Source organism: Gossypium hirsutum, chromosome D01, assembly GCF_007990345.1.
Source record: "Gossypium hirsutum isolate 1008001.06 chromosome D01, Gossypium_hirsutum_v2.1, whole genome shotgun sequence".
NCBI lineage: Eukaryota > Viridiplantae > Streptophyta > Magnoliopsida > Malvales > Malvaceae > Gossypium > Gossypium hirsutum.
This window is the reverse complement of record NC_053437.1, coordinates 57,588,936-57,612,122: the sequence shown is the minus strand read 5'-3', so window position 1 is coordinate 57,612,122 and position 23,187 is coordinate 57,588,936. Positions and strand designations below refer to the sequence as shown.

The 23,187-nt window shown below is 33.9% G+C and overlaps 3 protein-coding genes and 2 long non-coding RNA genes across 6 annotated transcripts; 1 reads left to right on the top strand and 4 right to left on the bottom strand.

Moving 5' to 3' along the window:
- Window positions 1-235: 235 nt before the first annotated feature.
- Window positions 236-1,647, bottom strand: LOC107921165 (uncharacterized). Its single transcript, XR_001690957.2, has 2 exons — window positions 888-1,647; window positions 236-461 (listed from the first exon to the last, which is right to left on the bottom strand). It is a non-coding gene; the product is annotated as an uncharacterized lncRNA (long non-coding RNA).
- Window positions 1,648-2,729: 1,082 nt separating this feature from the next.
- LOC121213963 (uncharacterized) lies at window positions 2,730-5,165 on the bottom strand. The gene is made up of 3 exons (XR_005909550.1): window positions 4,323-5,165; window positions 4,160-4,244; window positions 2,730-4,065 (listed from the first exon to the last, which is right to left on the bottom strand). It is a non-coding gene; the product is annotated as an uncharacterized lncRNA (long non-coding RNA).
- Window positions 5,166-6,019: 854 nt separating this feature from the next.
- LOC107925465 (elongation of fatty acids protein 3-like) lies at window positions 6,020-6,999 on the top strand. The gene has a single exon (XM_016856165.2). It carries the CDS (start codon window positions 6,020-6,022, stop codon window positions 6,839-6,841), a length of 822 nt encoding a protein of 273 aa, XP_016711654.2. The 3' UTR covers window positions 6,842-6,999.
- Window positions 7,000-7,252: 253 nt separating this feature from the next.
- LOC107922362 (uncharacterized) lies at window positions 7,253-13,256 on the bottom strand. 2 transcript variants are annotated; one of them, XM_016852359.2, is made up of 11 exons: window positions 12,643-13,256; window positions 12,123-12,351; window positions 11,818-11,965; window positions 11,254-11,361; window positions 10,933-11,090; window positions 10,179-10,344; window positions 9,611-9,747; window positions 8,771-9,455; window positions 8,564-8,676; window positions 8,029-8,284; window positions 7,253-7,913 (listed from the first exon to the last, which is right to left on the bottom strand). In XM_016852359.2, exons 1-11 carry the CDS (start codon window positions 12,815-12,817, stop codon window positions 7,611-7,613), a joined length of 2,478 nt encoding a protein of 825 aa, XP_016707848.2. In that variant the 5' UTR covers window positions 12,818-13,256; the 3' UTR covers window positions 7,253-7,610. The 2 variants fall into 2 exon arrangements, with proteins under 2 accessions (XP_016707848.2, XP_040943423.1); XM_041087489.1 differs by lacking the exon at window positions 11,254-11,361 and having other exon boundaries at window positions 12,643-13,196.
- Window positions 13,257-13,678: 422 nt separating this feature from the next.
- On the bottom strand, window positions 13,679-16,297 carry LOC107921119 (probable plastid-lipid-associated protein 4, chloroplastic). The gene is made up of 6 exons (XM_016850988.2): window positions 15,827-16,297; window positions 15,591-15,704; window positions 15,422-15,517; window positions 15,102-15,176; window positions 14,204-14,271; window positions 13,679-13,957 (listed from the first exon to the last, which is right to left on the bottom strand). The coding sequence occupies exons 1-6, from the start codon at window positions 16,136-16,138 to the stop codon at window positions 13,885-13,887; spliced, it is 738 nt and encodes a 245-aa protein (XP_016706477.2). The 5' UTR covers window positions 16,139-16,297; the 3' UTR covers window positions 13,679-13,884.
- Between the last annotated feature and the right edge of the window lie 6,890 nt (window positions 16,298-23,187).

Genomic DNA, 23,187 nt, shown 5'->3' with positions numbered 1-23,187 from the left:
TTACATTTGTTTTCATCCACATAGTAAATGTGTCATAATCTAGTATTTATTATTAAAATACTTAATAAAATATTAAAGATACTATTAAAATTATTATTAATGTTAAAATTTATTATTAAATAAAATTAGAACATTAAATAATTTTATTAAGATAATAAAATATTTTTAAATATAAATATGTGTGTTTGAATAATTTATTATATTTTCAGTAAAGAGTGGCTATAAGATCTTAATTCAGAATGCCGAGTCTATTGGTAGAAACAATAATTATACAACCTTCTTTAAGAGACTTTGGTAGATCAATTTACTAGAGAAAATAAAAATTACAGCATGCAGAATCTTTAAAATTTACATCCCTAACTACAATAATTTGTACAACAAGAGGCTGTGAAGTTCAACAATGTGCCCGAAGTGTACAAGAGATGTCGAAACCTCTGAGCATATTTTTAGAGACTGTCCTTCTATAGCGGAAATATGGAGAAAGTTAGATTTCGAATAGCCTAATGATATTGCTAATGGATCTTTACAAGAGTGGCTTAATTACATTGTTTCCACATTCTCTACTACTATATGAAGAATTGTGATTTGTACCCTATGGTATATGTGGTCAACAAGAAATAGATTAATTCATGACAGGACGATCTTATTATCTCAAGACATAATTCATAGGGTTGAGTCCTACATTAGAGATGTTGATGTGGTTCAAAGGAAATTACTTGTTCGAAGGGTTGAGAATGAAAGTTGGAAGCCTCCAAAGGATCCTTTCCTCAAAATAAATTTTGATGCAGCATTTCAAGGGAATGATAGGAGATCATACTCGGGGGTAATTATCAAAAATTGGGAGGGTAAAGTGGTACGCTCAAAAACAATAATAAATTGCCGCATACCTACGAGTTTTGCAGCAGAGGCCCTTGCATGTCTTCAGGCAGTAAGTTTGGGGATAGATTTAGGGATTCAATAGGTGATGGTAGAAGGGGACGCCTTGTCAGTGATAAAAAAGATGAGGTCCTGCAATGAAAATGGGCCGTTTATAGGGGCTTATATATACGATGCAAAGAAAAAAATAGAAGGTTTCACAAGATGCTCATTTAGACATGTTCCCAGGGATGCGAATAGAGTTGCACATATACTATCAAGAGAGGGGTTGATGAGAGGTGGGAGTACTTATCTGGAAGGGTGTGTGTTGGACTTTGCGAGGGATGCGATGGACAACGATCGGCGCGAATGACAGTTGGGGGAAGGGGGAAGAAATGGTGGAGATGTTCTCTGATGGCATCGCAAGAAACTTCAATGGGGTTTGAAGGGGGGAAGGGTATTGAGGGCTACTACTATCTAGGGTGGGGGTACGAAGACCGGTGGGTTACTTTTGAGGTGGTGATGGGTTGCTAAATTCTTTGAGTGTTCGACAATGTTTGGGGGGTTTCGGTTGAGATCAGGGGAGATGAACGGTATGATTGTTGGCTAGGAACATAGGTTGCCGTTTTGGATTCCATGGTGTTGCTGATTGCCCATGGAAAGGGAAAGTGGATGCCTGCTCAATGTTGGGTTGTTATTTTATTTGTTTGTTTGTTTGGTTTTGAATTCTTTCAAATTGTGTGGTTTGTTTATGTTCCTATTATTATTAATAAAATAACCCAAATTCCCTTACAATTTTAAATAATGTCCTTTTTAAAAAAATTGAAATTAAAAATTTATTATTACTATAACATTTTTTAAACTTGATTCAAGTAAATTTTTTATATAAAAATCAAGTAACTTATAAATGATTCATTTCCGAAAAATGATTTATGGTTTAAAAAAAAGTCAAATTTTAGAAAAAAAATTACTTCTATTTTATTTATTAATAAATTATTTTTCATTAACTAAGCTATTTTCCATGAAACAAACTTATGAAAGTACAAAAATATTTTCCATCAGTCATTTTCTATGAAAGATAGACACCAATTGAAAATTTAATCAAACGGTAAAATCACAATTGAAAATTGAAAAACCAGAAAAATAACTGGAATAGATCATTTTTTGTTAAATTACACCTATGGTCACTCAATTATTAGTAAATTTACACTTTGATCACTCAATTATAAAAAATTACAATTTAATCACTTACTCGCTAATGGATCTTAACGTGGGTCATTAAGACATTATTCCTCAAATATATTTGGGTAAACTACAACATTAATCATCCAATTATTAGTAAGTTTTTGTTTTGATACCTAACTATGAAAAATTATAAAATAATCATTAATGGATTTGATGAACTGACACATTAACTCAAACTTAATAGCTAATTTGGTCATTGAACTAGAACTACAATATCAATTTAATTCTTTTAGAATTTTTTTAACATTAAATATAAAAAACTAAAATTATAAAAAAAAAAGCTATAATAAAAGTTAGAAAATTCATGATTTATTTTTCTATACTTAAATTTTTTTAAAAATCATAATTATACGAAAAATTATTAAAAAGTAAAAATTCATAAAAGTTAAAAAATATCTTTTTAAGAAAAATGCCTAAAATTGACAAATTTATTTAAATATGCTGAAAAAGAATAAAAATTGAGAAAGTATGACATTTTTTTAAAATTTATCGATCTATGTTGTTTTTGGAGGGAGAAAAGAAAACGCACCTTGTAGGTCCCGTTTTCTATAAAGATAGACATTTTTATAGTTTTAAGGTATATTTGAATTTACCAAAAAAAATTCACCGTAAAAGACACACAAACCATATACAACATTAATTTACTAAATTTTCATTTAAATCCTTCAAGAATTATAATGTTTGTAGCATGACCCAACATATTCAAAATCCTTAACTTAAAAACTTATGTATATGCATCCAAATTGTAGTAAACAAGATATATATATTTTAAATAAATGTAAATTGTGAATGTAAAACAAAGTAAACAATTTCGTAAAATTACAAATGGACATAATCATCGATCCCCCGAATGTATGCCACAACCGGGTGCACATCGGGTACGCCTAGGGTTTCGTCACATTTTTAAGTTGGTGACTCCATTGGGACTTCGGCCTCGTCTTCATGTGCACGTTGAGGTTGATTAGTGACCTTATCTCCTCCATCCGTGGATGACTGGGACCATGTCCCAGAAGTCGTAGTGCATCCCTCCCTGACCTAGTCGGCGTTTGCGAGGATGACCCAACTTGGAAGAATAACGTTGTTGGGGGTGTTTGCGACACTATCAGCAGACCACTATATGGTGTCGCATGGGGCGATGATGCATAAGGCGTATAATACGATGTAGGGGGTGGTGTTCGTGAAATATATCACTAGAGAAGGTATCGGTGTAGGAAATGATTGAGCATGCTGTGGTGCTTGTGTAAAATAAATTGGTGATGACTGTGTTGGTGCAGGGAATGATTGTGCATGTTGTGATGCTTGTGTAAAATAAAATGGTGCTGACTATGTTGGTGCAATGAATGATTGCGCGTGTTGTGGTGCAAGTGTAAAATAAACTAGTGCGTGTTGTGATGATGGTGTAAAATAAAATGGGTTAGTGACAGGAATAAATGAATCATACTGACTGGGAGGTTGCTAGGGAACTGGGTCTGGGTGTGCATGTGGAGCAAATGTCAATCTGTCTGCGACATGTCCTCTTGACCTGGGATTGATAGGCCCTCGTATTGGCCTCTTACGGAGATATTGCTTACTCCTTTCTAAAGTCGGCAGTAGACATAGTTTCCCATAATGCCTGAACCAATCCATGTAATTCGAAGATGTCGCCAACTCTGATGTCGGATACGGTTCACACATTGGCAAGTAATCGTACCTGTGCTGCCATAACTCAATATACTTCTTACGGAATGTTAATCTTCATCTGGTCTCCCTCGCATGTTGGTCTTTTTGTAAGTCACCGAGCTCTTAAGCTTGTCGCGGAATATATTGCGTACACCTAAACTGCCGCATCACTCGGTCGGATTCGTGCATCTCGACCATTGCAAAAATGACCAATGACACTTTCACGTGCCAGATGCTATGGTTGGCCAAAAATTCCTCCGGGACGCATTCTTAAATCCTCGGATCTGTGTATGGCATCCATACAAACTACAGTACGAATTTATAAATTTCAGCAAGTGCCTAATATTTAATTTCAAACGCTAGAATAAAAAACCGATAACTATGAAATTAATAAACTAACCTCCTCGTCGATTTCTTCATCTAAAGCTAGTCAGATGCCTTTAAACTCTGTCGGTATACTATTATGGCTTGCTAGGTTGTTCCACCTATTTAAAAAATATGTATTTCAAAATTACAACAATGAAAATTCCAAAACGGTGACAATATTATTAAATGAATTTTACCATGTTACGCGTGGGAATTCGTAAGGGACTTGCACTCGATGGTATAAAAATAGCAGTCGATACCATGCCCACAATTGAAGAAGGAACATGCAATCACCTATTTTAGTTTTTCTCGGTATCGTCGCTAGACACATTTCTTGGTACAATGTCGCCAGCACCGTTGATCTCCAACTAAGTTGTCCTGCTTCTCTCAAGTTGATTAGTTGTAGTAGCCACTTCAAGTGTACCAAATTGCGAAATTTATCTGGCATTAGCAGATCCCCCATCAACCTTAAGATGATTGCGCATGCAGATTGCTCATTTTCAACGTCGCTCGTTGAAGCCTCGATAGTCTGAAAGTTGTCATCCAACCATCTCATCTCGATCCGACTACCCCTAAATCAGTTCGACACCTTCCCCAGCAATTGCTCGCATGTTGCACTCCAACCGACACTAATAATTGGCCCCGTAATGACATTCCCATCGATCGGTAGACCAAGTTGTAAACTGACGTCATCGAGTGTAAATGTACACTCGCCGTAGGGGAGATGGAACGTATGCATCTCCAGTCTCCATCTCTCGACCAAAGCATTAATGAATAGGGGATTCAATTTAATCCCCCTAAGTATATGAGTCGTGTATAAAAAGCCTACATCTCACAAGTGTCCATGAATGACCTCCGGTGCACCTTCGCTTAAGTTGTTTATGTATGTCTTCAAAATTCAATCTTCAGCCTTAGTATATAAACATAGAAAATAATTAATCTGAACAGCGTAATAAATAACTATTTAAAATTAAATAATTTGATAATATTTTCTTAACATCATAATAATTAACGGATTAAAATTAAATAATTAAATAATATTTTATTACCATTTGTAATTGAATGCCGGAGATGTGCTTGTCATCTAAACGAATAAGCTGATATGCCATCGAAAAATTAATAAAATAAAATCAAAGAATTAAGAATTTTTTTTAAAAGAAGTTTGGAATTGAGAATTTGGATTAAAAAAATCGAGAATTGACAAATAATAACAAATCGAGAAAAAGAAAATTGAGAATCAAATTGTGAAAATTGAGAGTTGAGGTGAAAAAAATGAGAATTTGAGGGTTTATATAGGGAAAAATGGTTGTTGGGAGAAAATGAGAATTTGAGGGTTTCTGGTCATTAAAAAAGGTTACCGTTGGAGAGAAAACAGAGCGCGTTTTTACTGAACTGACAGATAAAATGCACCACGTAGAATGCGTGTTTTTTGATGGGAGGAAAACGCGTCCTACGTAGCGTGTTTTCTCAACTATTTGAGTGAAAATACATCCTCTAAGAAACGATTTCCTTTCTTCTCCAAAAATAACATAGATCAATAATTTTTTTTAAAAAATGACATACTTTCTCAATTATTATTGTTTTCAACATATTTAAATAAATTTGCCCCTAACCTAATACGATTTTGTTGTTGATGAAAAAAAATGCAAGAGGATAAAAGCACCGTTTCTGGTTTTCTTTTCTTTTTTTGCTTAGCTAGTGATATGACCATGAATATAGTTTATTCAATAAATAAAATAATAAATGAGGAATAGTCTCCCGACATTAAAGAAGGTGAAACGAAAGGATAGCATAGAAACCATTGAATAGAGCATTGAACCACCCCCTCATCCATCGTCCAACCACCACAGCCGGCAGTCTCCACCATCAGAACTGGTGGCGCTTGAGCTTCAACATGGACCAAATCTACTCGTCTCTCCAGTATTGGCTAGTGAACCACCCCAAAATCCTCCATTTCCAATGGACGGAAGGTCAAACCCTCGGCTCCACCCCACTCTTCCTCGCTCTCACAGTCCTCTCTTACCTCACACTCACGCTCCTCCTCTCCCGATCAACGCTCCCTTCCCTTGGTCCCAACATTCTCAAACCCATCACAGCCCTTCATTCCCTCAATCTCTTCCTTATTTCCCTCATCATGGCCGTTGGATGCACCCTCTCCATCATATCCCTTCCATCTCCTTTACCCCACATCATTTGCTTCCCTCCCAACACCCCTCCCACCGGTCCCCTTTTTTTCTGGGCCAACATCTTCTATCTCTCCAAGCTTCTCGAATTCATCGATACCCTTCTGATTATCTTAAGTAATTCCAAGCAAAGGCTGACATTTCTCCACGTCTACCACCATGGGACCGTTGTCGTTATGTGCTACCTTTGGTTACGCACTTCCCAGACGCTGTTCCCGGTAGCACTCGTCACCAATGCCACCGTACATGTAATAATGTACTTTTACTATTTGTTGTGTGCAATGGGGATTCGTCCCAAGTGGAAGAGATTGGTTACAAATTGCCAGATTGTGCAGTTCATGTTTAGCTTTATGGTTTCTGTTTTGATGCTGTGCTACTATTTTAGTGGATTGGGTTGTTCAGGGATGTTGGGTTGGTGCTTCAATGCTCTTTTCAATGCCTCTCTTTTGGCTCTTTTTCTTGATTTCCATGGCAAGAGTTATGCTGCCAAACAGAAGAAGGTTGCTGTTGTTGATAAGGATAAACGTTCATGATCCTGTAACGATTGGTGAATAAATCAGAGAAAAAGCTTCCCATTTTCTTATCCTAGTAACATCAGTTACTTGTTTTTAATGATTCTGAATTGTGCATTATGTTACTGTAAAGTGTCAACTTGTTTTTTCAATAAAGAAGCATGTGAACTATCGTATAATTGGAACATTGTTAATGAGCTCAATAAGGATATGTTTTTCCATTGCTTTCTCTAAAGTATTTTTGACTGAAATTGCTTTTAGATGCACCGTTTTTTAAGTAAAATATATTTTCTTGGAAAAGTAATTGTACACAATTTTAACAATCTGTCAATGCTACTAAAATTTTAACTTTTTTTTCGTTCCAAAGAAATTAACCCAAGTGATAAAAAAAAAGGAGTTAAATTATGACCAAAGTGAGAAAATGAGCATAGGTTAAAAACTAAATTTATCTTTATGCTCTTTCTTCTATCCATTATCGTTTAGCAGATAACTTCATTTACATGAAAAGCTTGTTATAGAGACATGATGGAGAAAAATTGGTCCCATCACTGAGACCACAGGCCAAGCAGCAACAGAAAAGCAAAGGGTAAGCACTCCTAAGATGAATCTTGGGCATACCAGGACCAGGCCACATTCCTCCTCCCCCTCCCCCCCCAACCCACCGGGAAGAGTGACAGCATTGGCCATCCTGATGATGCCTATACAAAAATGGAGGAAGAAACTCGATGTAACTTTGCCTTCTCTGTATACAATATTGAACAGATTTTTCGGTATAAAACTACACTGGATGTCAAAAGCTTTCTAGCCGCGTAACTGATCTGCCTTCTTTCTGGTTGCTTTTCCTATCCATTTGGCTTCTTTGATTCGCAGCTCCAGATTCCCTGTCCTCAAACGGTAATACTATTACAGGGGCTGCAGGCACGGTGAGCCAACGCTCCTTCAAGAAACTTAAGAACTTTTTAACCATTTCCCTCCTGAATTTGAGCTCTTGAGTGAAGAGATCACATAGAAGAAAGGCAATAACATATTTGAAAGGAACAATGAGAAGAAGGGTTGCAGATGATAACAACACCAGTGCAACCTCAGTTGTTACCTGTTAAAATGATTAAACCAGTATAATTTAATTCAAATTTGGACCATAAAAGAACGAAAGGTTCTTAGTACATTTGCACTCTTTACTAGTTCCCTCAAGGCTCATGACATCATACCTGAGGCTGACCTGCTAGGAGAATCGTGCGTAATTTCAGTAGAGTAACATTCAGATTCTGGAGATAGCATTCCACATCACGCATCGCATCTTTTAGAGCTACAATCTTTTGAATAGTATTCGAAGGTGGCTGATCACAGACCGTGACTTTTCCGAAAGATCTACCCAGACGACCTTGCTCCTTGAGCCCTTTAAGGGTTAGCATGCCAATGGCTAAAACAATCAATGTTGCGGGAAACACATACGGTAGCAGATTCCTACGGAGTAAATGTTGAAGCAATCAGCTTAGTGTGCTAACATAGAGGAATATGAGTGAAAAACAACAAAATCGCATTTAAGTAACTATATCACATCCCATTCCGTTCCCCGAGAGCCGAAGCTCAAGAGCAATGGACAAATTTGGTCATTGTAAACATTTTGTAACATCTCTGTTCTTAAAGCATGAATGAATCATCATCTTGCTCCAATGATATATATATCAGCCATTTAGAATGTTGGTATTGTTTGCCTAGAAATAATTTATGCAAAGTGTGTACCTGAAAATAATCGTATAAGTGAATGCAAGAAAAGAGAGAGTCAGGTGCGGCTCCTCCCAGCGTTTAAGCTTTTCAAAATTCCTAGCAATTAATGCGAAGGGAAGAATAAGTTCCTGCATGGAGAAAATCAACTGACATGTAAGGTTATATGTATAAACTCAATGGAACCAATGAGAAACACAAAACATAGGGAAATATATGCCGAACCTTGAAAAGGTCAATATTACAGGGTATTCCTTGAAGTTTTGCAGCATCAATTGTGGCTTGAGTTCTCTCTGCAGCCTGGTACTTCTGTTTGCAGATTGTTGCTGCCCTTTCTACCAGGGTCTCATCAGCTATAACAAGATTTTTATTTAACACAACTGCTTGTCTAACAGAGGAATGCTTCCAAAAACCAATGGAAGCACTAGAACCCCAAGATGGAGATCTCATCCACTTCCGCAAGTAAACACTACCATCTATGTCAAACACGTGATCACTGATTTCATATTCCTCTTTGCAAGGGCTCATTCCTTGAGCTTGTGGATAACCTGCATCTGTAAGTTCTGCAACTAAATGACCACCCCAATAATTTACAGCTAGAGTTTGGAAAACAGCATCCCCACGGGGTGCATTTTGCAAAAAGGAGAACTGGACAAGTTTGATTGGATCATCCAACAACTTTCGCAAAGATTGGAGTGCTTGAAGCCTGGCAATGCCATTAATGGCACCTGTAGTTGCCTTGTCCTTCCCTTTGTGAGAACCAAATACTTGAAATAGCGATTGGTCATCATCATCTGGTCCATACTCACTAAGAAACTTGTGTAGAGCAATAATTTCACTGATAAATGCATGCCAAACATCTCGTCTCAATTCACCTCCCAAGTCAACAAACTCCAGCACCCACTTTGACCTGAATAAAAGTTCAAATATATAATTATTTATTCATATGGCAGTAATTCTAATAGAAAAATAAAAAGGATCTAAATTAAACTACATCACTGAAAAAAGAAACTTTACATATAGCTTAGTACTTTCCACCACTAAAACCAGACTAGAGAAGCTCACCCTGGGCCAGATGAAACAGCTACTCCAGAGTCAAAAACCCCTGAATTGAAAGGTCCAACTTTCACTTTCTTCACTTGCAATCCATGCTCTGTAAGATCAAGTCTTATTGCTTCTTTCGGACCTTGAATTCCAACTGCCTGCGAGAACATGACAGTCACTGACATCAAATACAATTTTATGCCCAAAAATTGGAACAGTTCTATAGTGAACTGCAGCTGTTCTACCCTTAAATCAAATATAAGGACTGCTCCAATAGATCATACAATCATTCTAAGTTCCCTAACAAACTTGCTAAAAAATTTCAAACCTTGTTACTCATTTTCATGATTGAAACCAATAAATTAATTAAATTTCTAAATGGAGCAGGATACTTGCACCCCGTCCTTCTTTGTATGCTAAAGGTCCTCACTCCCCATTTATTTGCAGGAAGGGATAGTAAAATAAACAAAAAACAAAAGAGGAAAAATGTTTATGCATTTATTAACTAGCAACATCAGCCAACTCATGAAAATGGTATTATAAGCTGCAATATAAAATCAATAAACACCTTATGGCGGACGATAAGTACCTCAAAATACAGTGCTTTATCTGTTAGAGTAAGTTTTCCTGGCCATGCCATGTTATTCTCCCATTTTAGAACTGGTTGTTTCCTGCTAGAACCAGTGTACAAAATTCTTTCCTCTGAGAGCTGAGGATATTCATGGATTTGATATGATTTCCTTGCTTCATGCACTCTACACTAAAACCAGCAGGAATCAAGCTTACCATAATGAATTTAAGAAGAATTAATTAACAGAAATGAGCCTAACTAACAAAAGATACACATTAAAATGTATGCAGAATCTACCAACCGATATAACGATTTTAAACACTTTTTATTATTACTAAATGTACAAGTGTTGAAATAATGAAATAGAAGAGAAATACGAAAACAGAAACAAAACGATATCATTTAGAAGCTTAAGCTAAAAATTGAGTGCATAGAGCAAACGATAAGGGAAAAACAAACTGGACCTCTTCTAGTTAAGCAAGTTTGGATCTGTTTGTTCTAACACCATACCATTTATATTGGAGTTTGGATGGTTCTACGAGTGGAAAGAGTTGAACAAATGCAAAAATGCAGGCCAACACTCATGAAAAGGCAAGATCAGCTCAATTAATATTCTTATTATTACCTTAGTCATGTAGGGTTTCCCCCTTTCCTTCAGTAATGCTTATAAAATTGTGAGGTTGAGCTATTACTGATTGTTTATCTCATATTGATTCACCTATGACCATGAAATTTTAATGTGAACAAATAGTAGAACGAAACCAGAACTTACTTGAGAAGTTCATGAATATAAGTTAGCCACACTCTTAATGAGATGCCCTTTTCATCACCAGCAAGAGCTTTGAAAAGGTTATGCACTGTAGGGTGATCAGCTACACCAGGAATTGCAGGAGCGATCCGAGTGAAGGCTTCTTCTCCCACCAGCTTTCCCTTCAATATCACCAAGAAAATAATTAATTTCATGACTCATGCTCTTGCAACTCCATGTTGAAAGATAAGAAAGGCACTTTTCCCTCTCTCTCACTCTGTGTTTAAGGAGGGGCGGAGGTGTGTGATTTAATTTCAGAATACTTCAAAAGATAGCAAAAGGAACCTGAAAAGAAGCTTTTCTCGAAGCATGAGCACGCAAATCATTTTTACCACTGTAAGGATTCTCCCAAGCAATCATTGTGATGAAAATTAGTCTCTGGAATGCAGGTTCCTGTAAATAATGCAAAATTTGTTCCAAAAAACAGCTACTCAGGAACTTCATGACACCCAAGACATAGATGGAACTGAGGGGGAAGCTACTCATTATGCAGCTCATGAAACTGGTGATAGTGGTAGTGGAAATGCCAATCATACACTATTTACAAGTTCTCAAAATTATTAATAATCAAAACAATTTTCTTTCTTGTCTTCACATTTTATGTGTAGAACTAAAAGTGAATATTGCAAAAGCCATACACTGATGACACAAAACACATGCAACCAGTACGAAACACAAGGACAAATGTCAGAAATTACAAAAAAGGTCATAAGATCATCCTCACTCATATCATTCACTGAGGTGGCTTGTATGATCTTAGGAAGAAAATGATGACGATGATGAGCATAATATTAATAAAAATAAAGAACATAAATTTTTCATATGATCATGGTTGTACAAAGTGCAGACCTTCAGGCAGGGATGAAGAGCGGAGGCATCCCTTGACAAGAACCTAAAGCAGCAATACTCCACCAAATTACGAGCATCATCATACACAGGTTTAGGAACAAGAGCTTTAAATATGTTTTGCATCTTTTGTCCAGTCAATCCATTCAACCTGCAAACTTCAAAGATTCAAACCCTAATCTAATAGCTTTCAGCTGCTTCCTTTTATTTTTAATTGAAACCACTGGATTTTGAAATATTCATGTCGAAATCCGTATTTCACAGAATGCTTAGAAACATGTAGTAAAAGATGTAAAAGATAATTTCACCTGCTAAACTGCTCAATAGACACAATAGCAGCAAATGATAGATTTCCATTAGGCATACTACTAGTAATAGTCTGTTCTCCCAAGAATATGTCATCCATGTCTTGAGTGTCAACCTCATTTCCAGGATCAGGCTTTCCAATTTGACCAGTTTTTACTAGAGGCAAAGTTACCTCAGTCAAAAAATGCTGGGTTTTTGACAACCACGAATTTATGCTTTCTTGCACAGCGTCTGTCAATACAACAAAAGGTATAAATATAGAACTAAGAATCAAGAAAAAGGAAATCCCACTTTAAAGTATCGAAAGCGTCTTGGGTTTTGCTAACTATTTTCTATATTATAGATATCTGCACTGAATTCAATGGATTGGGAATAATTCCATTAACTGTAAACTGCTACAATTAGGACAACTATAATCAGCAAAACCAAACAATTTAGACAGCATCTCATCTTAATAGCTAAAATGATAAGACCTGACAACAACAATAATAATATAGCTTAAAAAAAAGAATTCAAACATACTGGTATGCTTCCATCTATCCCCGTGAGCTCCCACAAACTTGAACCTTAGCTTATGGCGTGAAGCAGAGTTTATTGAGAAATACCCAAGCTTGGAAGCATCTTTATTGCTGGAAATTAAATGACTAAACCCAAAAGTTGAAGCTTTTTGGTGGGTAACCGGCAACTTTGCAAACATTTCTTCTTCTTCTTCTTTTCTTTTTTGTTTGGATTTCAAGATTCAAAGATTGGGTCCATAATTAAGTAGTAGACTCAATCAAACAAGTAGTTACAAACAATTATTAAAGAATGGAATTAAAAAAATAAGCTGGGGATGACTTTAAGAAAATCAAGCTGTTGAGTTAAAAAAAAAATTACTTTAGCTTTTGGTTTCAAAAGACTTGTTTTTGAGACAGAATTCTAATAAAGAAAACTGGAAATCAAATCAAAGGAATCGGAAATTAGAGAGAGGAGAAGAAAAATATAGAAAGCGAGCTGGGCATAACTTTCCTTTTACTACCCAGCCAATTTGAGGACACGACAAAAACGAACTTGCTACAAACAAGTACAAACTTGAAATATTTTTACCTTGGATTGATTTTACTACCCAAAGTTTGTACTATATTTATAATCATAACCGTTCCTTTTACACAACATTCTGTATCTGATACTCAAAAATAACTTTTATTAAATTTAAAATCGAATTTTAAATGAAAATAAAAAATATTTTCTTAATCCGCAATCCAAACTCCTTGAAATAAAAGTTCTTTATTTCTTTTACATAGATTTCCCAGCATTTCTTTTGGCAAAACTTTTACTTGTTTTTCTCAAGGTTTTTATCCGATAATGACCTTTTCATAAAACATTAGTTGACCACCTTGTCTTAAATCTCTGTTTTTCTTTTTCTTTGCTTTTTTTTTTGTCTTAAATTGGTCAAAAAAAGACTGTCTTAAATATCTTTTGTTTATGGTTTTCTGATGAAGATTGTTTTGGTCGATTTATATTAACCGTCGACAAAGGTAAGGGGAAAAAAATACTGATAAAACATGAACATAAATCATAAGTCAATATGATTTATTTATTAAAAATATGTTGTAATATAGTGTATGCGTATCGAATACAAATCTTTACATGAAATATATATAAAGCCATAAAACATAAAAAATGACTGTCTGCTGTGTATCAAATACAAGACCACTGTTGTAAGAGTAGATCCATTGCTAGTAAAGCTTAATGGCAGAGCGATGATGCTAATGCTGCATTTCACTAGACAGGGACGCGGTAAGAACGGTCGATCATTTTCAAGATGAACAAGTTTCCTAAATCACCTCTTGATATCCTGTTCACAGTTTAAACACACCAACAATTAACTATTATAAATCAACATTCATATTGTTGTTTCGGGATTTTCCTTTTACTTAAAAGTACTCGTTTCCGGAACTCATATTTGGCACATATATATAGAGAAAAACTCGGGAAAAGTTGAGCATACCCATGTCGGAGACCTATCCGAGTTTGAATAAAATAGGTTTATATTGGCTCGGGAATACTTAAATTTCGTTTTGATCTCGGGATGTTAACTCACCTCAGTTCTTCATCCAAATAAGTAATCTCTAGTTCACCACGAGCTCTTCCAGGTGCCTTTATAGGTATCTGCAAATCAAGATAAATATGAAGCATGCAATACAATAGGCTTTTAGACAATATTCTATGCTTCTTATTCCTTTACAATTAATGAATGGAGACGAGGAGAGCTAATAATAAGTTAAGGCAAAGAAAATGCCCTCTCTGCAATTTTTTGTTTATTTCACCTTCAATATGTTGTCCATGGCTTTGTAAAGTAAGTACTGGAACTAAAAGAGGTCCTTTTACAAGCCATTTACATGTTCTAATAAAATCCAAACTTCAAAAAGAAATCGGCAAGCATCTGTTTTGCAAAGTGCACTCTTTTGTGTTGTGGTGTGAGTTTGAATATCTTTAGCCAGCTCATTGAGTACGGGCTGCACCGTGAGAACATAAGCCGAAATTATCCTCTTTAGGCCCGTACAGGTCCCTAAAGGTTTTGTCATCCTCAGGTGTGCTTCTAGAGATTCGAACTCTATATCACAACACAAATGCGTAAACTCCTCAACAAGAGAGACCTTAGGAGGGCCTAAAGAAAACAATTCAAACTTATGTTCTCACGACAAGACTCATGCCCCGCATGTTAGGTTGGGTTGTCACAGCTCCCTAGCCCAAACACCCAAATTCCAAAAATACATTTTGGAGGCTTTTCATGTTAAAGAAAAGAAGTTCCACCATTAAAGCTGATCTTGTTATGGATATCAAAACTCTTAATTAATACAGCAATATAGGAATTCATGCTACAAACAGCAAATCCAGGTTAAAACACAGAAGGAGAAGCAAAGTTGATAATATGTACTATAAAGAGAAACAAGATTTTAGATACCAAACTATGAGTTGATTCAAACATTTCAACTTACCAAACCTCCAATTTTGAAATAATCAAATTTTACAGCCACTTTCCTTGCATTCAGAGGTGTTAAATCTGCTGTAACCTACAAAAGCATAATAGTCGATTTTCACAATTTAATCAGATGATATTTAAGAAGGAAGTCAAAATTTACTATTTTTTTAATCATTTAATATTCTCTAAATTAAAAAAAATCACTAGGCATGCCAATGAATAGACCCCTAAGTCCATGAAAAGGTATTTATGAGTAACCAAAAAAAAGACAACAAACAAGAAGTTCATTACAAAAATTGGAACCCAATGGTGGAATGAGAGCCATTTAAAAATTACCTGGTTGAAGAAAGGCCAAGATTCCATGTTTTGGGCCCTAAGTGTATCCACATTGATTGCTTGGTAGTTTGTAGAAGATCTTAGGAATTTCGGTCTCTGTCAAAATATTACTTCAAATTAAACTAAAGAAATGGCAAAAAGAACATGAAAGCAGAGTGAGTTTAGTAACCTGAGTTTGCAAAATAGATTTGGAAGTGGTGTAAATAAGCTCCCATTTTCCATTTAGTAAATCAGATTTCAGAGGCTGCTTTGTGGGATTAACTGCTTCAAGTTTGCTTGCTAACTGTTAGGATTATAGACACAAGTCTTTCAAATTCAATAACACAAAATCAATGAAAAAAACCAGGTTTAAATTGAGAATTTCACTCTCTCTAAATGAGGGGGGTAAAAGGGAAGAAAACCCACCTGATCAACTCTCTGCTGGTCCTCGGGGGTGGCATCGGCACCTCGGTCAAGTGGTGCAATGCAATCAAGAAGGTCTTGCTTGAGAACCTTAGCATCCTTACCTTTGTTTAAAAAGGCTGGGAAGAAAGAAACGTTAACCCTCCATTTCTGATCAGGAGCAGATGATGATGTTGAGAGATTGAAGGCATTGGGGTGGAGGGGTTTGATTAAGAAGGGAAAGCGTTGGGGTGAAGAGATAGAAGGGGGAAGCTTAGGGGATGGGGCAGAGAGAGAGATGGTGAGAATTGTATGGAAGGTTGGAGATAAGGCCATGGCTCAACTCAACTGTCTTCAATGGCTCCCCAGTGCTGGAAACGTAACATTTTCCATCATCACACGTGCATTGCTTGCTGTACTGCTTCATGGGCTTTGTTTCTTTCTCCTTGCACCTTGATTTGTATGGGCCTTCTATTCAAGTTCCATCTTATGCTTGAGCCAGCTATTCAAGTTAGAAGCCCAAATACTTAGGGTTTCGATTCGAAAAATTGAAAAAATAATTTTTGAGTTAATCAAATTTAATTATTCAATTTTTTATTCAATGTTGAATTTTATAATTCAAATAATTTGAATAATTTAAATAATAAATTAGTGTAAATACCTTTTTGGTCCTTGTCAATTTTTAAAATGAGCAAATTGATCTCTCTAAAAAATTATAAAAAGATTCAAAATAATTTTTAAAATTCAAACTATTTATAAAAATGCCAAAATTTATATATATTTTTTAAAAAATTTAAATAATGTATAAAGAAATTTAAAAAAATTAATTTTTTTCTAAAACAATAATTTTGGGACCTAAATAAATTAATTAATGATACAAGTTTATCAAGTATTTTTTTTCTTATTTTGCTTTGAATTTTTTTTCAAATATACATGGGTTCAAATTAACAAGATTTTAATTTTTTTAATTTAACTAAAATAATTTTATAAATTAAGGTTTCATTGCTTTATTTGGTCTTATTTACATTATTGAGAAATAAAATTGGTTAAGATAAATTAATTACTGGATATCATGCTAGAATTAATATCTATTGGAACCGTGCTTTGCTACAACAATTAACAAGAGCAAATGCCAATCTTTAAATTTGATAGGATTATATTTTTCAAATATTTTCTCATATAGAGTTATACATGGGGTGAGTGTTTGATCGAGCCAAGTTGAATTGAGTGAAAAATTTTTAAGTTAGTTGAGTTAACGAGTCATATTTTATCATCCTAACTTGATTTAAAAATATTTAGAGTCGAATCGAGTGAAATTATTCAAGTTAAATTAAAAAAATTAAACATGCCAAATTAAAATCCTTATTACAATATAACTACTTCCATGTTAGAGAATGTAAATTTAAAACCATATTATTTGAAAAGAATTTTAAAGCAAATAAGATAATTTAATATGTAACTAAACCCTAAAATTATTATTTTAGAAAAAAAACTTTCTTTATATATTCTTTATAATTTTTTAAAAATATATATAATTTTTTAAAATATAAAATTTGAATTTTTTTTTGTAATTTTTGTTGAGAGAGAGGCCAATTTGCTCATTTTCAAAATTGACAAGGACCAAAGGGGTACTTACACCAATATGTTATTCGAATTATTCGAATTGTAAAATTCAACTCGACTCGAACTCAAAACTCAAATTACTTATTTGAGTTGACTCAAAAAAATCGAATAATTCAAATAACTTGATTCTATTAATTCAAAATTCTAAAAAATTTTCGAATCGAATCGAGTTTTATTCACCTCTAGTTATATGTTGCACTATTAACGATTACTTCTAAGGTGAATTTTTATAGTAAGGGAATAACATACATAAGGATAATCCTAAAAATTAAGGTTTTTAGGCACCAATAAAATTTTGCCACATCATCAAATTTTAAATATACTAAATTATTATTATACACTTATCCATAGAGAAATTATTTTATGGACCTTTCTCACCACATTATTCATGACCCCTTTTCAACTATTTAATCACATTCCAACAAAATTTTCCATGCCATTAACACATAATTTTGGTAATTTTTTTACCCTAAACCCTGAATATAGAATCCAAAACCCTAAATACAAACCCGTAACCTCGAACACTAAATCTTAAATCCCAACCCATAAACCTCAGGCTTCAAAGTTTAATGTTTAGGGTTCAAGTTCAAGATTTGGGATTCTGGGTTCAGGTTTAGAGTAAAATAATTACCAAAATTATGTATTAATGACATAGAAAAAATTGTACAAAAATTACTATTTTTTTAAATTGGTTGCACAAAAATAAAAAAAATATTAACAAAAAATGATTAAAATTTGTAAAAGAAGAAAAAATGTTTGTTTATAATTTAAAAATTAATTATTTTAAGTATTTAATTAAAATTAAATTAAATTGGAGAAGATATTAGATATAGATGAGTATATAATAATATTCTATTATCTTTAAAATTTAATGGCGTAGCGCTATTTTATTAGTATCTAAAAACTATACTTTTAAAAAAAAATATTTTTTTCATATAAAAGTATTTTGGGAGACACTAATAATTTTAAAACTAAAAAATAAATAAAAAGTTAAACCCATTGCTATTCCTAGTCTTTTACATAACCAAGTTCTGACTTCTGTTCAATTATGCGTATTAGAATTGAGCACTAAATTTGGTTATGCGTGTAGTAATGAGAAGGGCTCATTCATTCTTCCCATGAGAAAGCTTGAAGTAGAGCTGTATAAAGTTGATTCCTCAATGTCAAATCTCTTTTCATTTTCTAATCTAACACACACTTCACGGATTCCCTTGTATAACAGCATGCGCTACAGTGCAGCATGGCATTGAAAAACGCATATCTGCATGCCACCAACCCCCTCCCCTCCCCAACAAAAAAAGGGAGGGGGGCTGTGAAAACTGAAATGGGAAAGGAATAATCTGGCTTTCGGGCATCATCTAAATAGTAAGCTTGAAAATGACCATTAAATTCGTTGAGCAAAACACTAATCATTCGCAAAATACTAAATCAAAGGAAGTTTGAATTGGAAGCTGAGTTGACAAAGTGATTAAACAGCAACAGTACTGAGTGGAAGACAATAACAGCTCACAACCCATTCTTTGCCTTGAACCTAGGGACCAAATAATAAAGCATTTCCAAACCCCAAAACAGACGTATGAATTGAAATCCCATAATCAATGAAACTAAATTGTCTGCCGTCTGCAATGAAATATATAGATTTTTTTTATAAAAAAAAGTTATATACATATATTCTTTGTTAAGGTTACAGTTGGGTTTTCATTGTCAAAGGCTCAAAGCCTAGGGCAACCTTCTTTTCCAAGGTAGACAACATTTAGTATTAGTTGAATAATTGACCATTTGTGGAAAAAACTGCAGGCAAAAACGCCAACCACCGTATTCATTAAGTCGTACAACACCATGCACGCTCATGCACCCTCTTTCTACTTATAAACCCTTCCTTTTTTTTTTCAAAGGCTCAAACCTAACTATCTTTTAAAGTTTTACCCTCAAGTTTCCAGCTGAAGTACTTGTCTTTCCATGCTGGTTTCTTTTTGGGGGTATTTTCTAGGGGTTCTTAGAGGCTTTGTTGCAGAGCCAATTTGGCATTCTGTCCACCTCCATTGATGTACTTCTTCTTACCTACCCAACTTATAAAATGATTTGTCTTTGAAGTAATGGAGGCGGCCAGTATGTCAAATAGACTCTGTAAATTTCTCTCTGAGAAACCCTAAGAGAGGTTAATGAAATACCCCTTCACCCTTTCATGTTTGCCGAGGCAAGGATCAGTCTTTTCGTTTTTTTTTCCATTTGCTGCTGCAAGTGCAACCTTGAAAGAACTGTGCACGTACTGAAGCTCTTAAGGTATACAATTCCGACAAGGTAATACACATATCTATCTTGTCTTATTGCTTGCATAGGTAATTGAGTGAAGAACATTAAATATTCAAAAATTTTCCTTTTAAAAATGTTCCCTTCTTTCTTCTTCTTCTTGTATTTTTTTTATAATATGCTTATCACTTGTTTTGGCTGGTAATTGGCAATGGCTTCCAGCATTCTTCCATATCCGTTTCTAATATTGTTTAAAACATTATACTTTTTTTTTTCTATTTGTGTCTAAGTACATATGTTAAACAGATACATAATATAAAAATATAAAGAAAATTCAGATTAATAATAATATGAACATAAGTCAACCATCTGCAATAGTGCTAAAAAATTAAAGCAGGCAAATTTACTACGTAAAATTCGACTTTTGTTTTTGCTCCTGACCTTTTTCATTGTATGTAATGATGGTGTAAAGATGATAACTTTCACGTTTTTAAAGTATCTTTCATGATTATTTATAGTGAACATGTGTTCCACTGTCAATGGCTCTTAGAATGTGTTTTTTTTTTAGCTTTGGATTCCCGGAAGCAATATCTTGGAAAGTGGCGTAAATCCCAGAGTTCCATTTTTGGTGAAAGTAGTGTTTTTTTCTTCTGGTAATTGAGGGTTCGCAGATAATTCAAACTAATTTATGTTTGCAATAAAAAAACCCTAAACCAAACACACAATCATGAGTTGGGAAAATTAAACATGCCGTTTTGTTAAAACGGACAGGATAATTTGCTTCAACAGAAGAATCTCGAAGTAAATAATTATTGAAGTAAGGGTGGGTTTGAATGGACAATATATTTATTTGCAGTTAGTATAAAAACAACGATGACTGTAATGTTAGATACTATAGTAATACTGTAGCATTAAACAAAAAAATAAATTAAATGCACTGTACTGCACCACACCTCACTACCCATCCAAACTCACTCTAAATTTCACCGAAGTAATCTTTTTTGCCCTAAAGGAATCCCTGCTAATTTTGGTGTTATATGAGCACGCTCCATTTCCACTCCAACAATGCCAAACTTTTAATTTGACTTTAATCTACTAAGTTAGACTTGTAGTCTATACCCTACTTTTATTTTTAAATACACTAAATTATACCTAAAGTTATTAAACTATTAATAAGTTCATATTTTAATCATTTAATTTCAAAAAATTACAAATGGTTATTAAACTATTCGAAAGTTTTCATTTAAGTCGCTAAATTATTAGAAAATTTTTATTTAAATTACTGAGATATTAAGTTTTTTTTTTAAAATCTGGGTAGTGAGCTCCAAGCGACAATCGGTATGCTAGATCAATACCTATTTTGATAAGTAGAAGAACATATATTAGATCCAAGTCGATCTGACAAATAGTATCAATGATTAATGAAGAAAGTTGTTTAGATTTTAATTCATAGAGTAATGTTTAAAGTTGTTTTATGAAAAAATTGAACCGTAGAAGAGAAAGGGAATGTGAGCTTTCGATTAATGCAGGAGGTATAAATAGAGAAGACCATACAGCAATAATTCAAATAGCTCAATGACTTAAATAAAAACTTTCGAATAGTTCAGTGATCATTTTATAATTTTTTAATATTTATGGTTTAATCACCTTGGGCATAACTTACCCTCACATTAACCACTTTTTGTAAGAATCCTTTTTTATTCTTTAGCAATTGCAAGGGTAAAACCTTGTAAATTTTCAATCTCTTCATAATATTATATTTCGTTAAATTAATATTATTAATTTTTATTTCTCTATAAGCTTTGTTATTGAAAACCTATCCTTGGACAATCTAAGAGTTGATTTTCAATTATTATTGTTGGATTTCACAAAGGGTATGTGAGGTTTGCATTATTTGTATCCAAAGCTTAGAATTATTCTAAATCTAAGCATTATTTGTATCCAAAGCTTAGAATTATTCTAAATCAGATAGATTTCTTATTTGATTGAGTCTTGTTTATTTTTTTCCTCTTATTTTTGTTCATTGTGTTTTCATCGTTGTTGTTCAATTGCATTTATTTTTTAAAAATTAGTTTGTTTTTTGCATCTTGCTTTTCTTGGATTATATTCTTTTAAATAAGATAGATTTCTTATTTGATCAAGTCTTGCTCATATTTTTTTCTCTTATCTTTGTTCATTGTGTTTTTATCGTTCTTGTTCAATTGCATTCCTTTTCTAGAAATGCATTTTACTTTCTTATAGTATATTCTTCTTGTGAAAAATAAAACGTCAATAATGACAATGTATCGCAGAGAAAAGGGAAAGAAAAATAAAGAACATACAGATTTTTACGTCGAAAATCTTTCAAGAAAAAAAAACCACGGGCAGAGGAAAAGATAATTCACTATGTCGAATTCGAATGATTACAAGAGAAGTAGACTATGTCTATTTATAGGCTTGTAAAACCATATTCTAATAGGAGTGTAGTAAGGTTGAAACATCTTATTCTAACCAGTATCAAATAGATGAAGTGTAATAAGGTTGAAAAACCTTATTCTAAAATAAAATAAAAGAAGTGTAGTTTTATATGGATTGTACTTTTATTTTATTTTACCACTGTATTTTATTTTAACAAGGATTCGGGTCACTTAATTCTAACAATCTCCACCTTGAATGAATTCTCAATGAATAAGTTCTTCACCACGAACTCTCAGCGAACAAGCTCTCCACCTCTTCCATGAAACCTTTTAAAGGGTATTTTTCAACAATGAACACCAACCAAGTCTAAGCAATGCTTAAACTTGGTTATGGGAAATGACTTAGTCATCATATCTGTAGGATTTTCATGAGTACTATTTTTCTCACAACAATATCACCACGAGCAATAATATCACGAAAAAAATGATATCGAAATCAATGTGTTTTATTCTCTTATGAAACATGTGATCTTTTGTAAGGAAGATGACACTTTAACTGTCACAAAATACTATACTGATTTGAAGGTATTCATTGAGTTCACTAAAGAGTCCCTTCATCCAAATGATTTCTTTACAAGCCTCAGTAATCGTCATGTACTCAGCTTTAGTTGTAGACAAAGCGACTGTAGTTTGCAAAGTGATTTTCCAACTAATTGCACAACCTCCGATTGTAAAGACATAACCTGTGAGAGATCTTTTGCTATCAAGGTCTCCAGCAAGATTAGCATCAACATACCTAATGACTCCATCTCTAGTTCTTCCAAACTGTAAGCAAACATCAGTAGTACCTCGTAAGTATCTTAAAATCCACTGAACTATTTTCCAGTGTTTTTTACCGAGATTCGCCATGTATCTACTAACTACACTAACTGCATATGATAAATCTAAATATGAACAAACCATAGCATACATGAGAGATCCCACTACACTAGAATATAGAACATGTGACATGTATTCAATCTCATCGTCTGATTTTGGAGACAAAACCGATAAAAACCTGAAATAGGATGCTAAATGAGTATTAACAAGCTTAACACTCTGCATATTGAACCTGCA

Coding starts and splice junctions, on each gene's coding strand:
- LOC107921119 (XM_016850988.2), bottom strand. CDS start 16,138: ATGGCCTTATCTCCAACCTTCCATACAATTCTCACCATCTCTCTCTCT. Junction 15,177..15,421: donor CTTGGCCTTTCTTCAACCAG/GTAATTTTTAAA, acceptor ATGCTTTTGTAG/GTTACAGCAGATTTAACACC. Junction 13,958..14,203: donor TATTTGGATGAAGAACTGAG/GTGAGTTAACAT, acceptor AACTGTGAACAG/GATATCAAGAGGTGATTTAG.
- LOC107925465 (XM_016856165.2), top strand. CDS start 6,020: ATGGACCAAATCTACTCGTCTCTCCAGTATTGGCTAGTGAACCACCCC.
- LOC107922362 (XM_016852359.2), bottom strand. CDS start 12,817: ATGTTTGCAAAGTTGCCGGTTACCCACCAAAAAGCTTCAACTTTTGGG. Junction 12,352..12,642: donor GGATAGATGGAAGCATACCA/GTATGTTTGAAT, acceptor TTGTATTGACAG/ACGCTGTGCAAGAAAGCATA. Junction 11,966..12,122: donor TCTATTGAGCAGTTTAGCAG/GTGAAATTATCT, acceptor TGAAGTTTGCAG/GTTGAATGGATTGACTGGAC.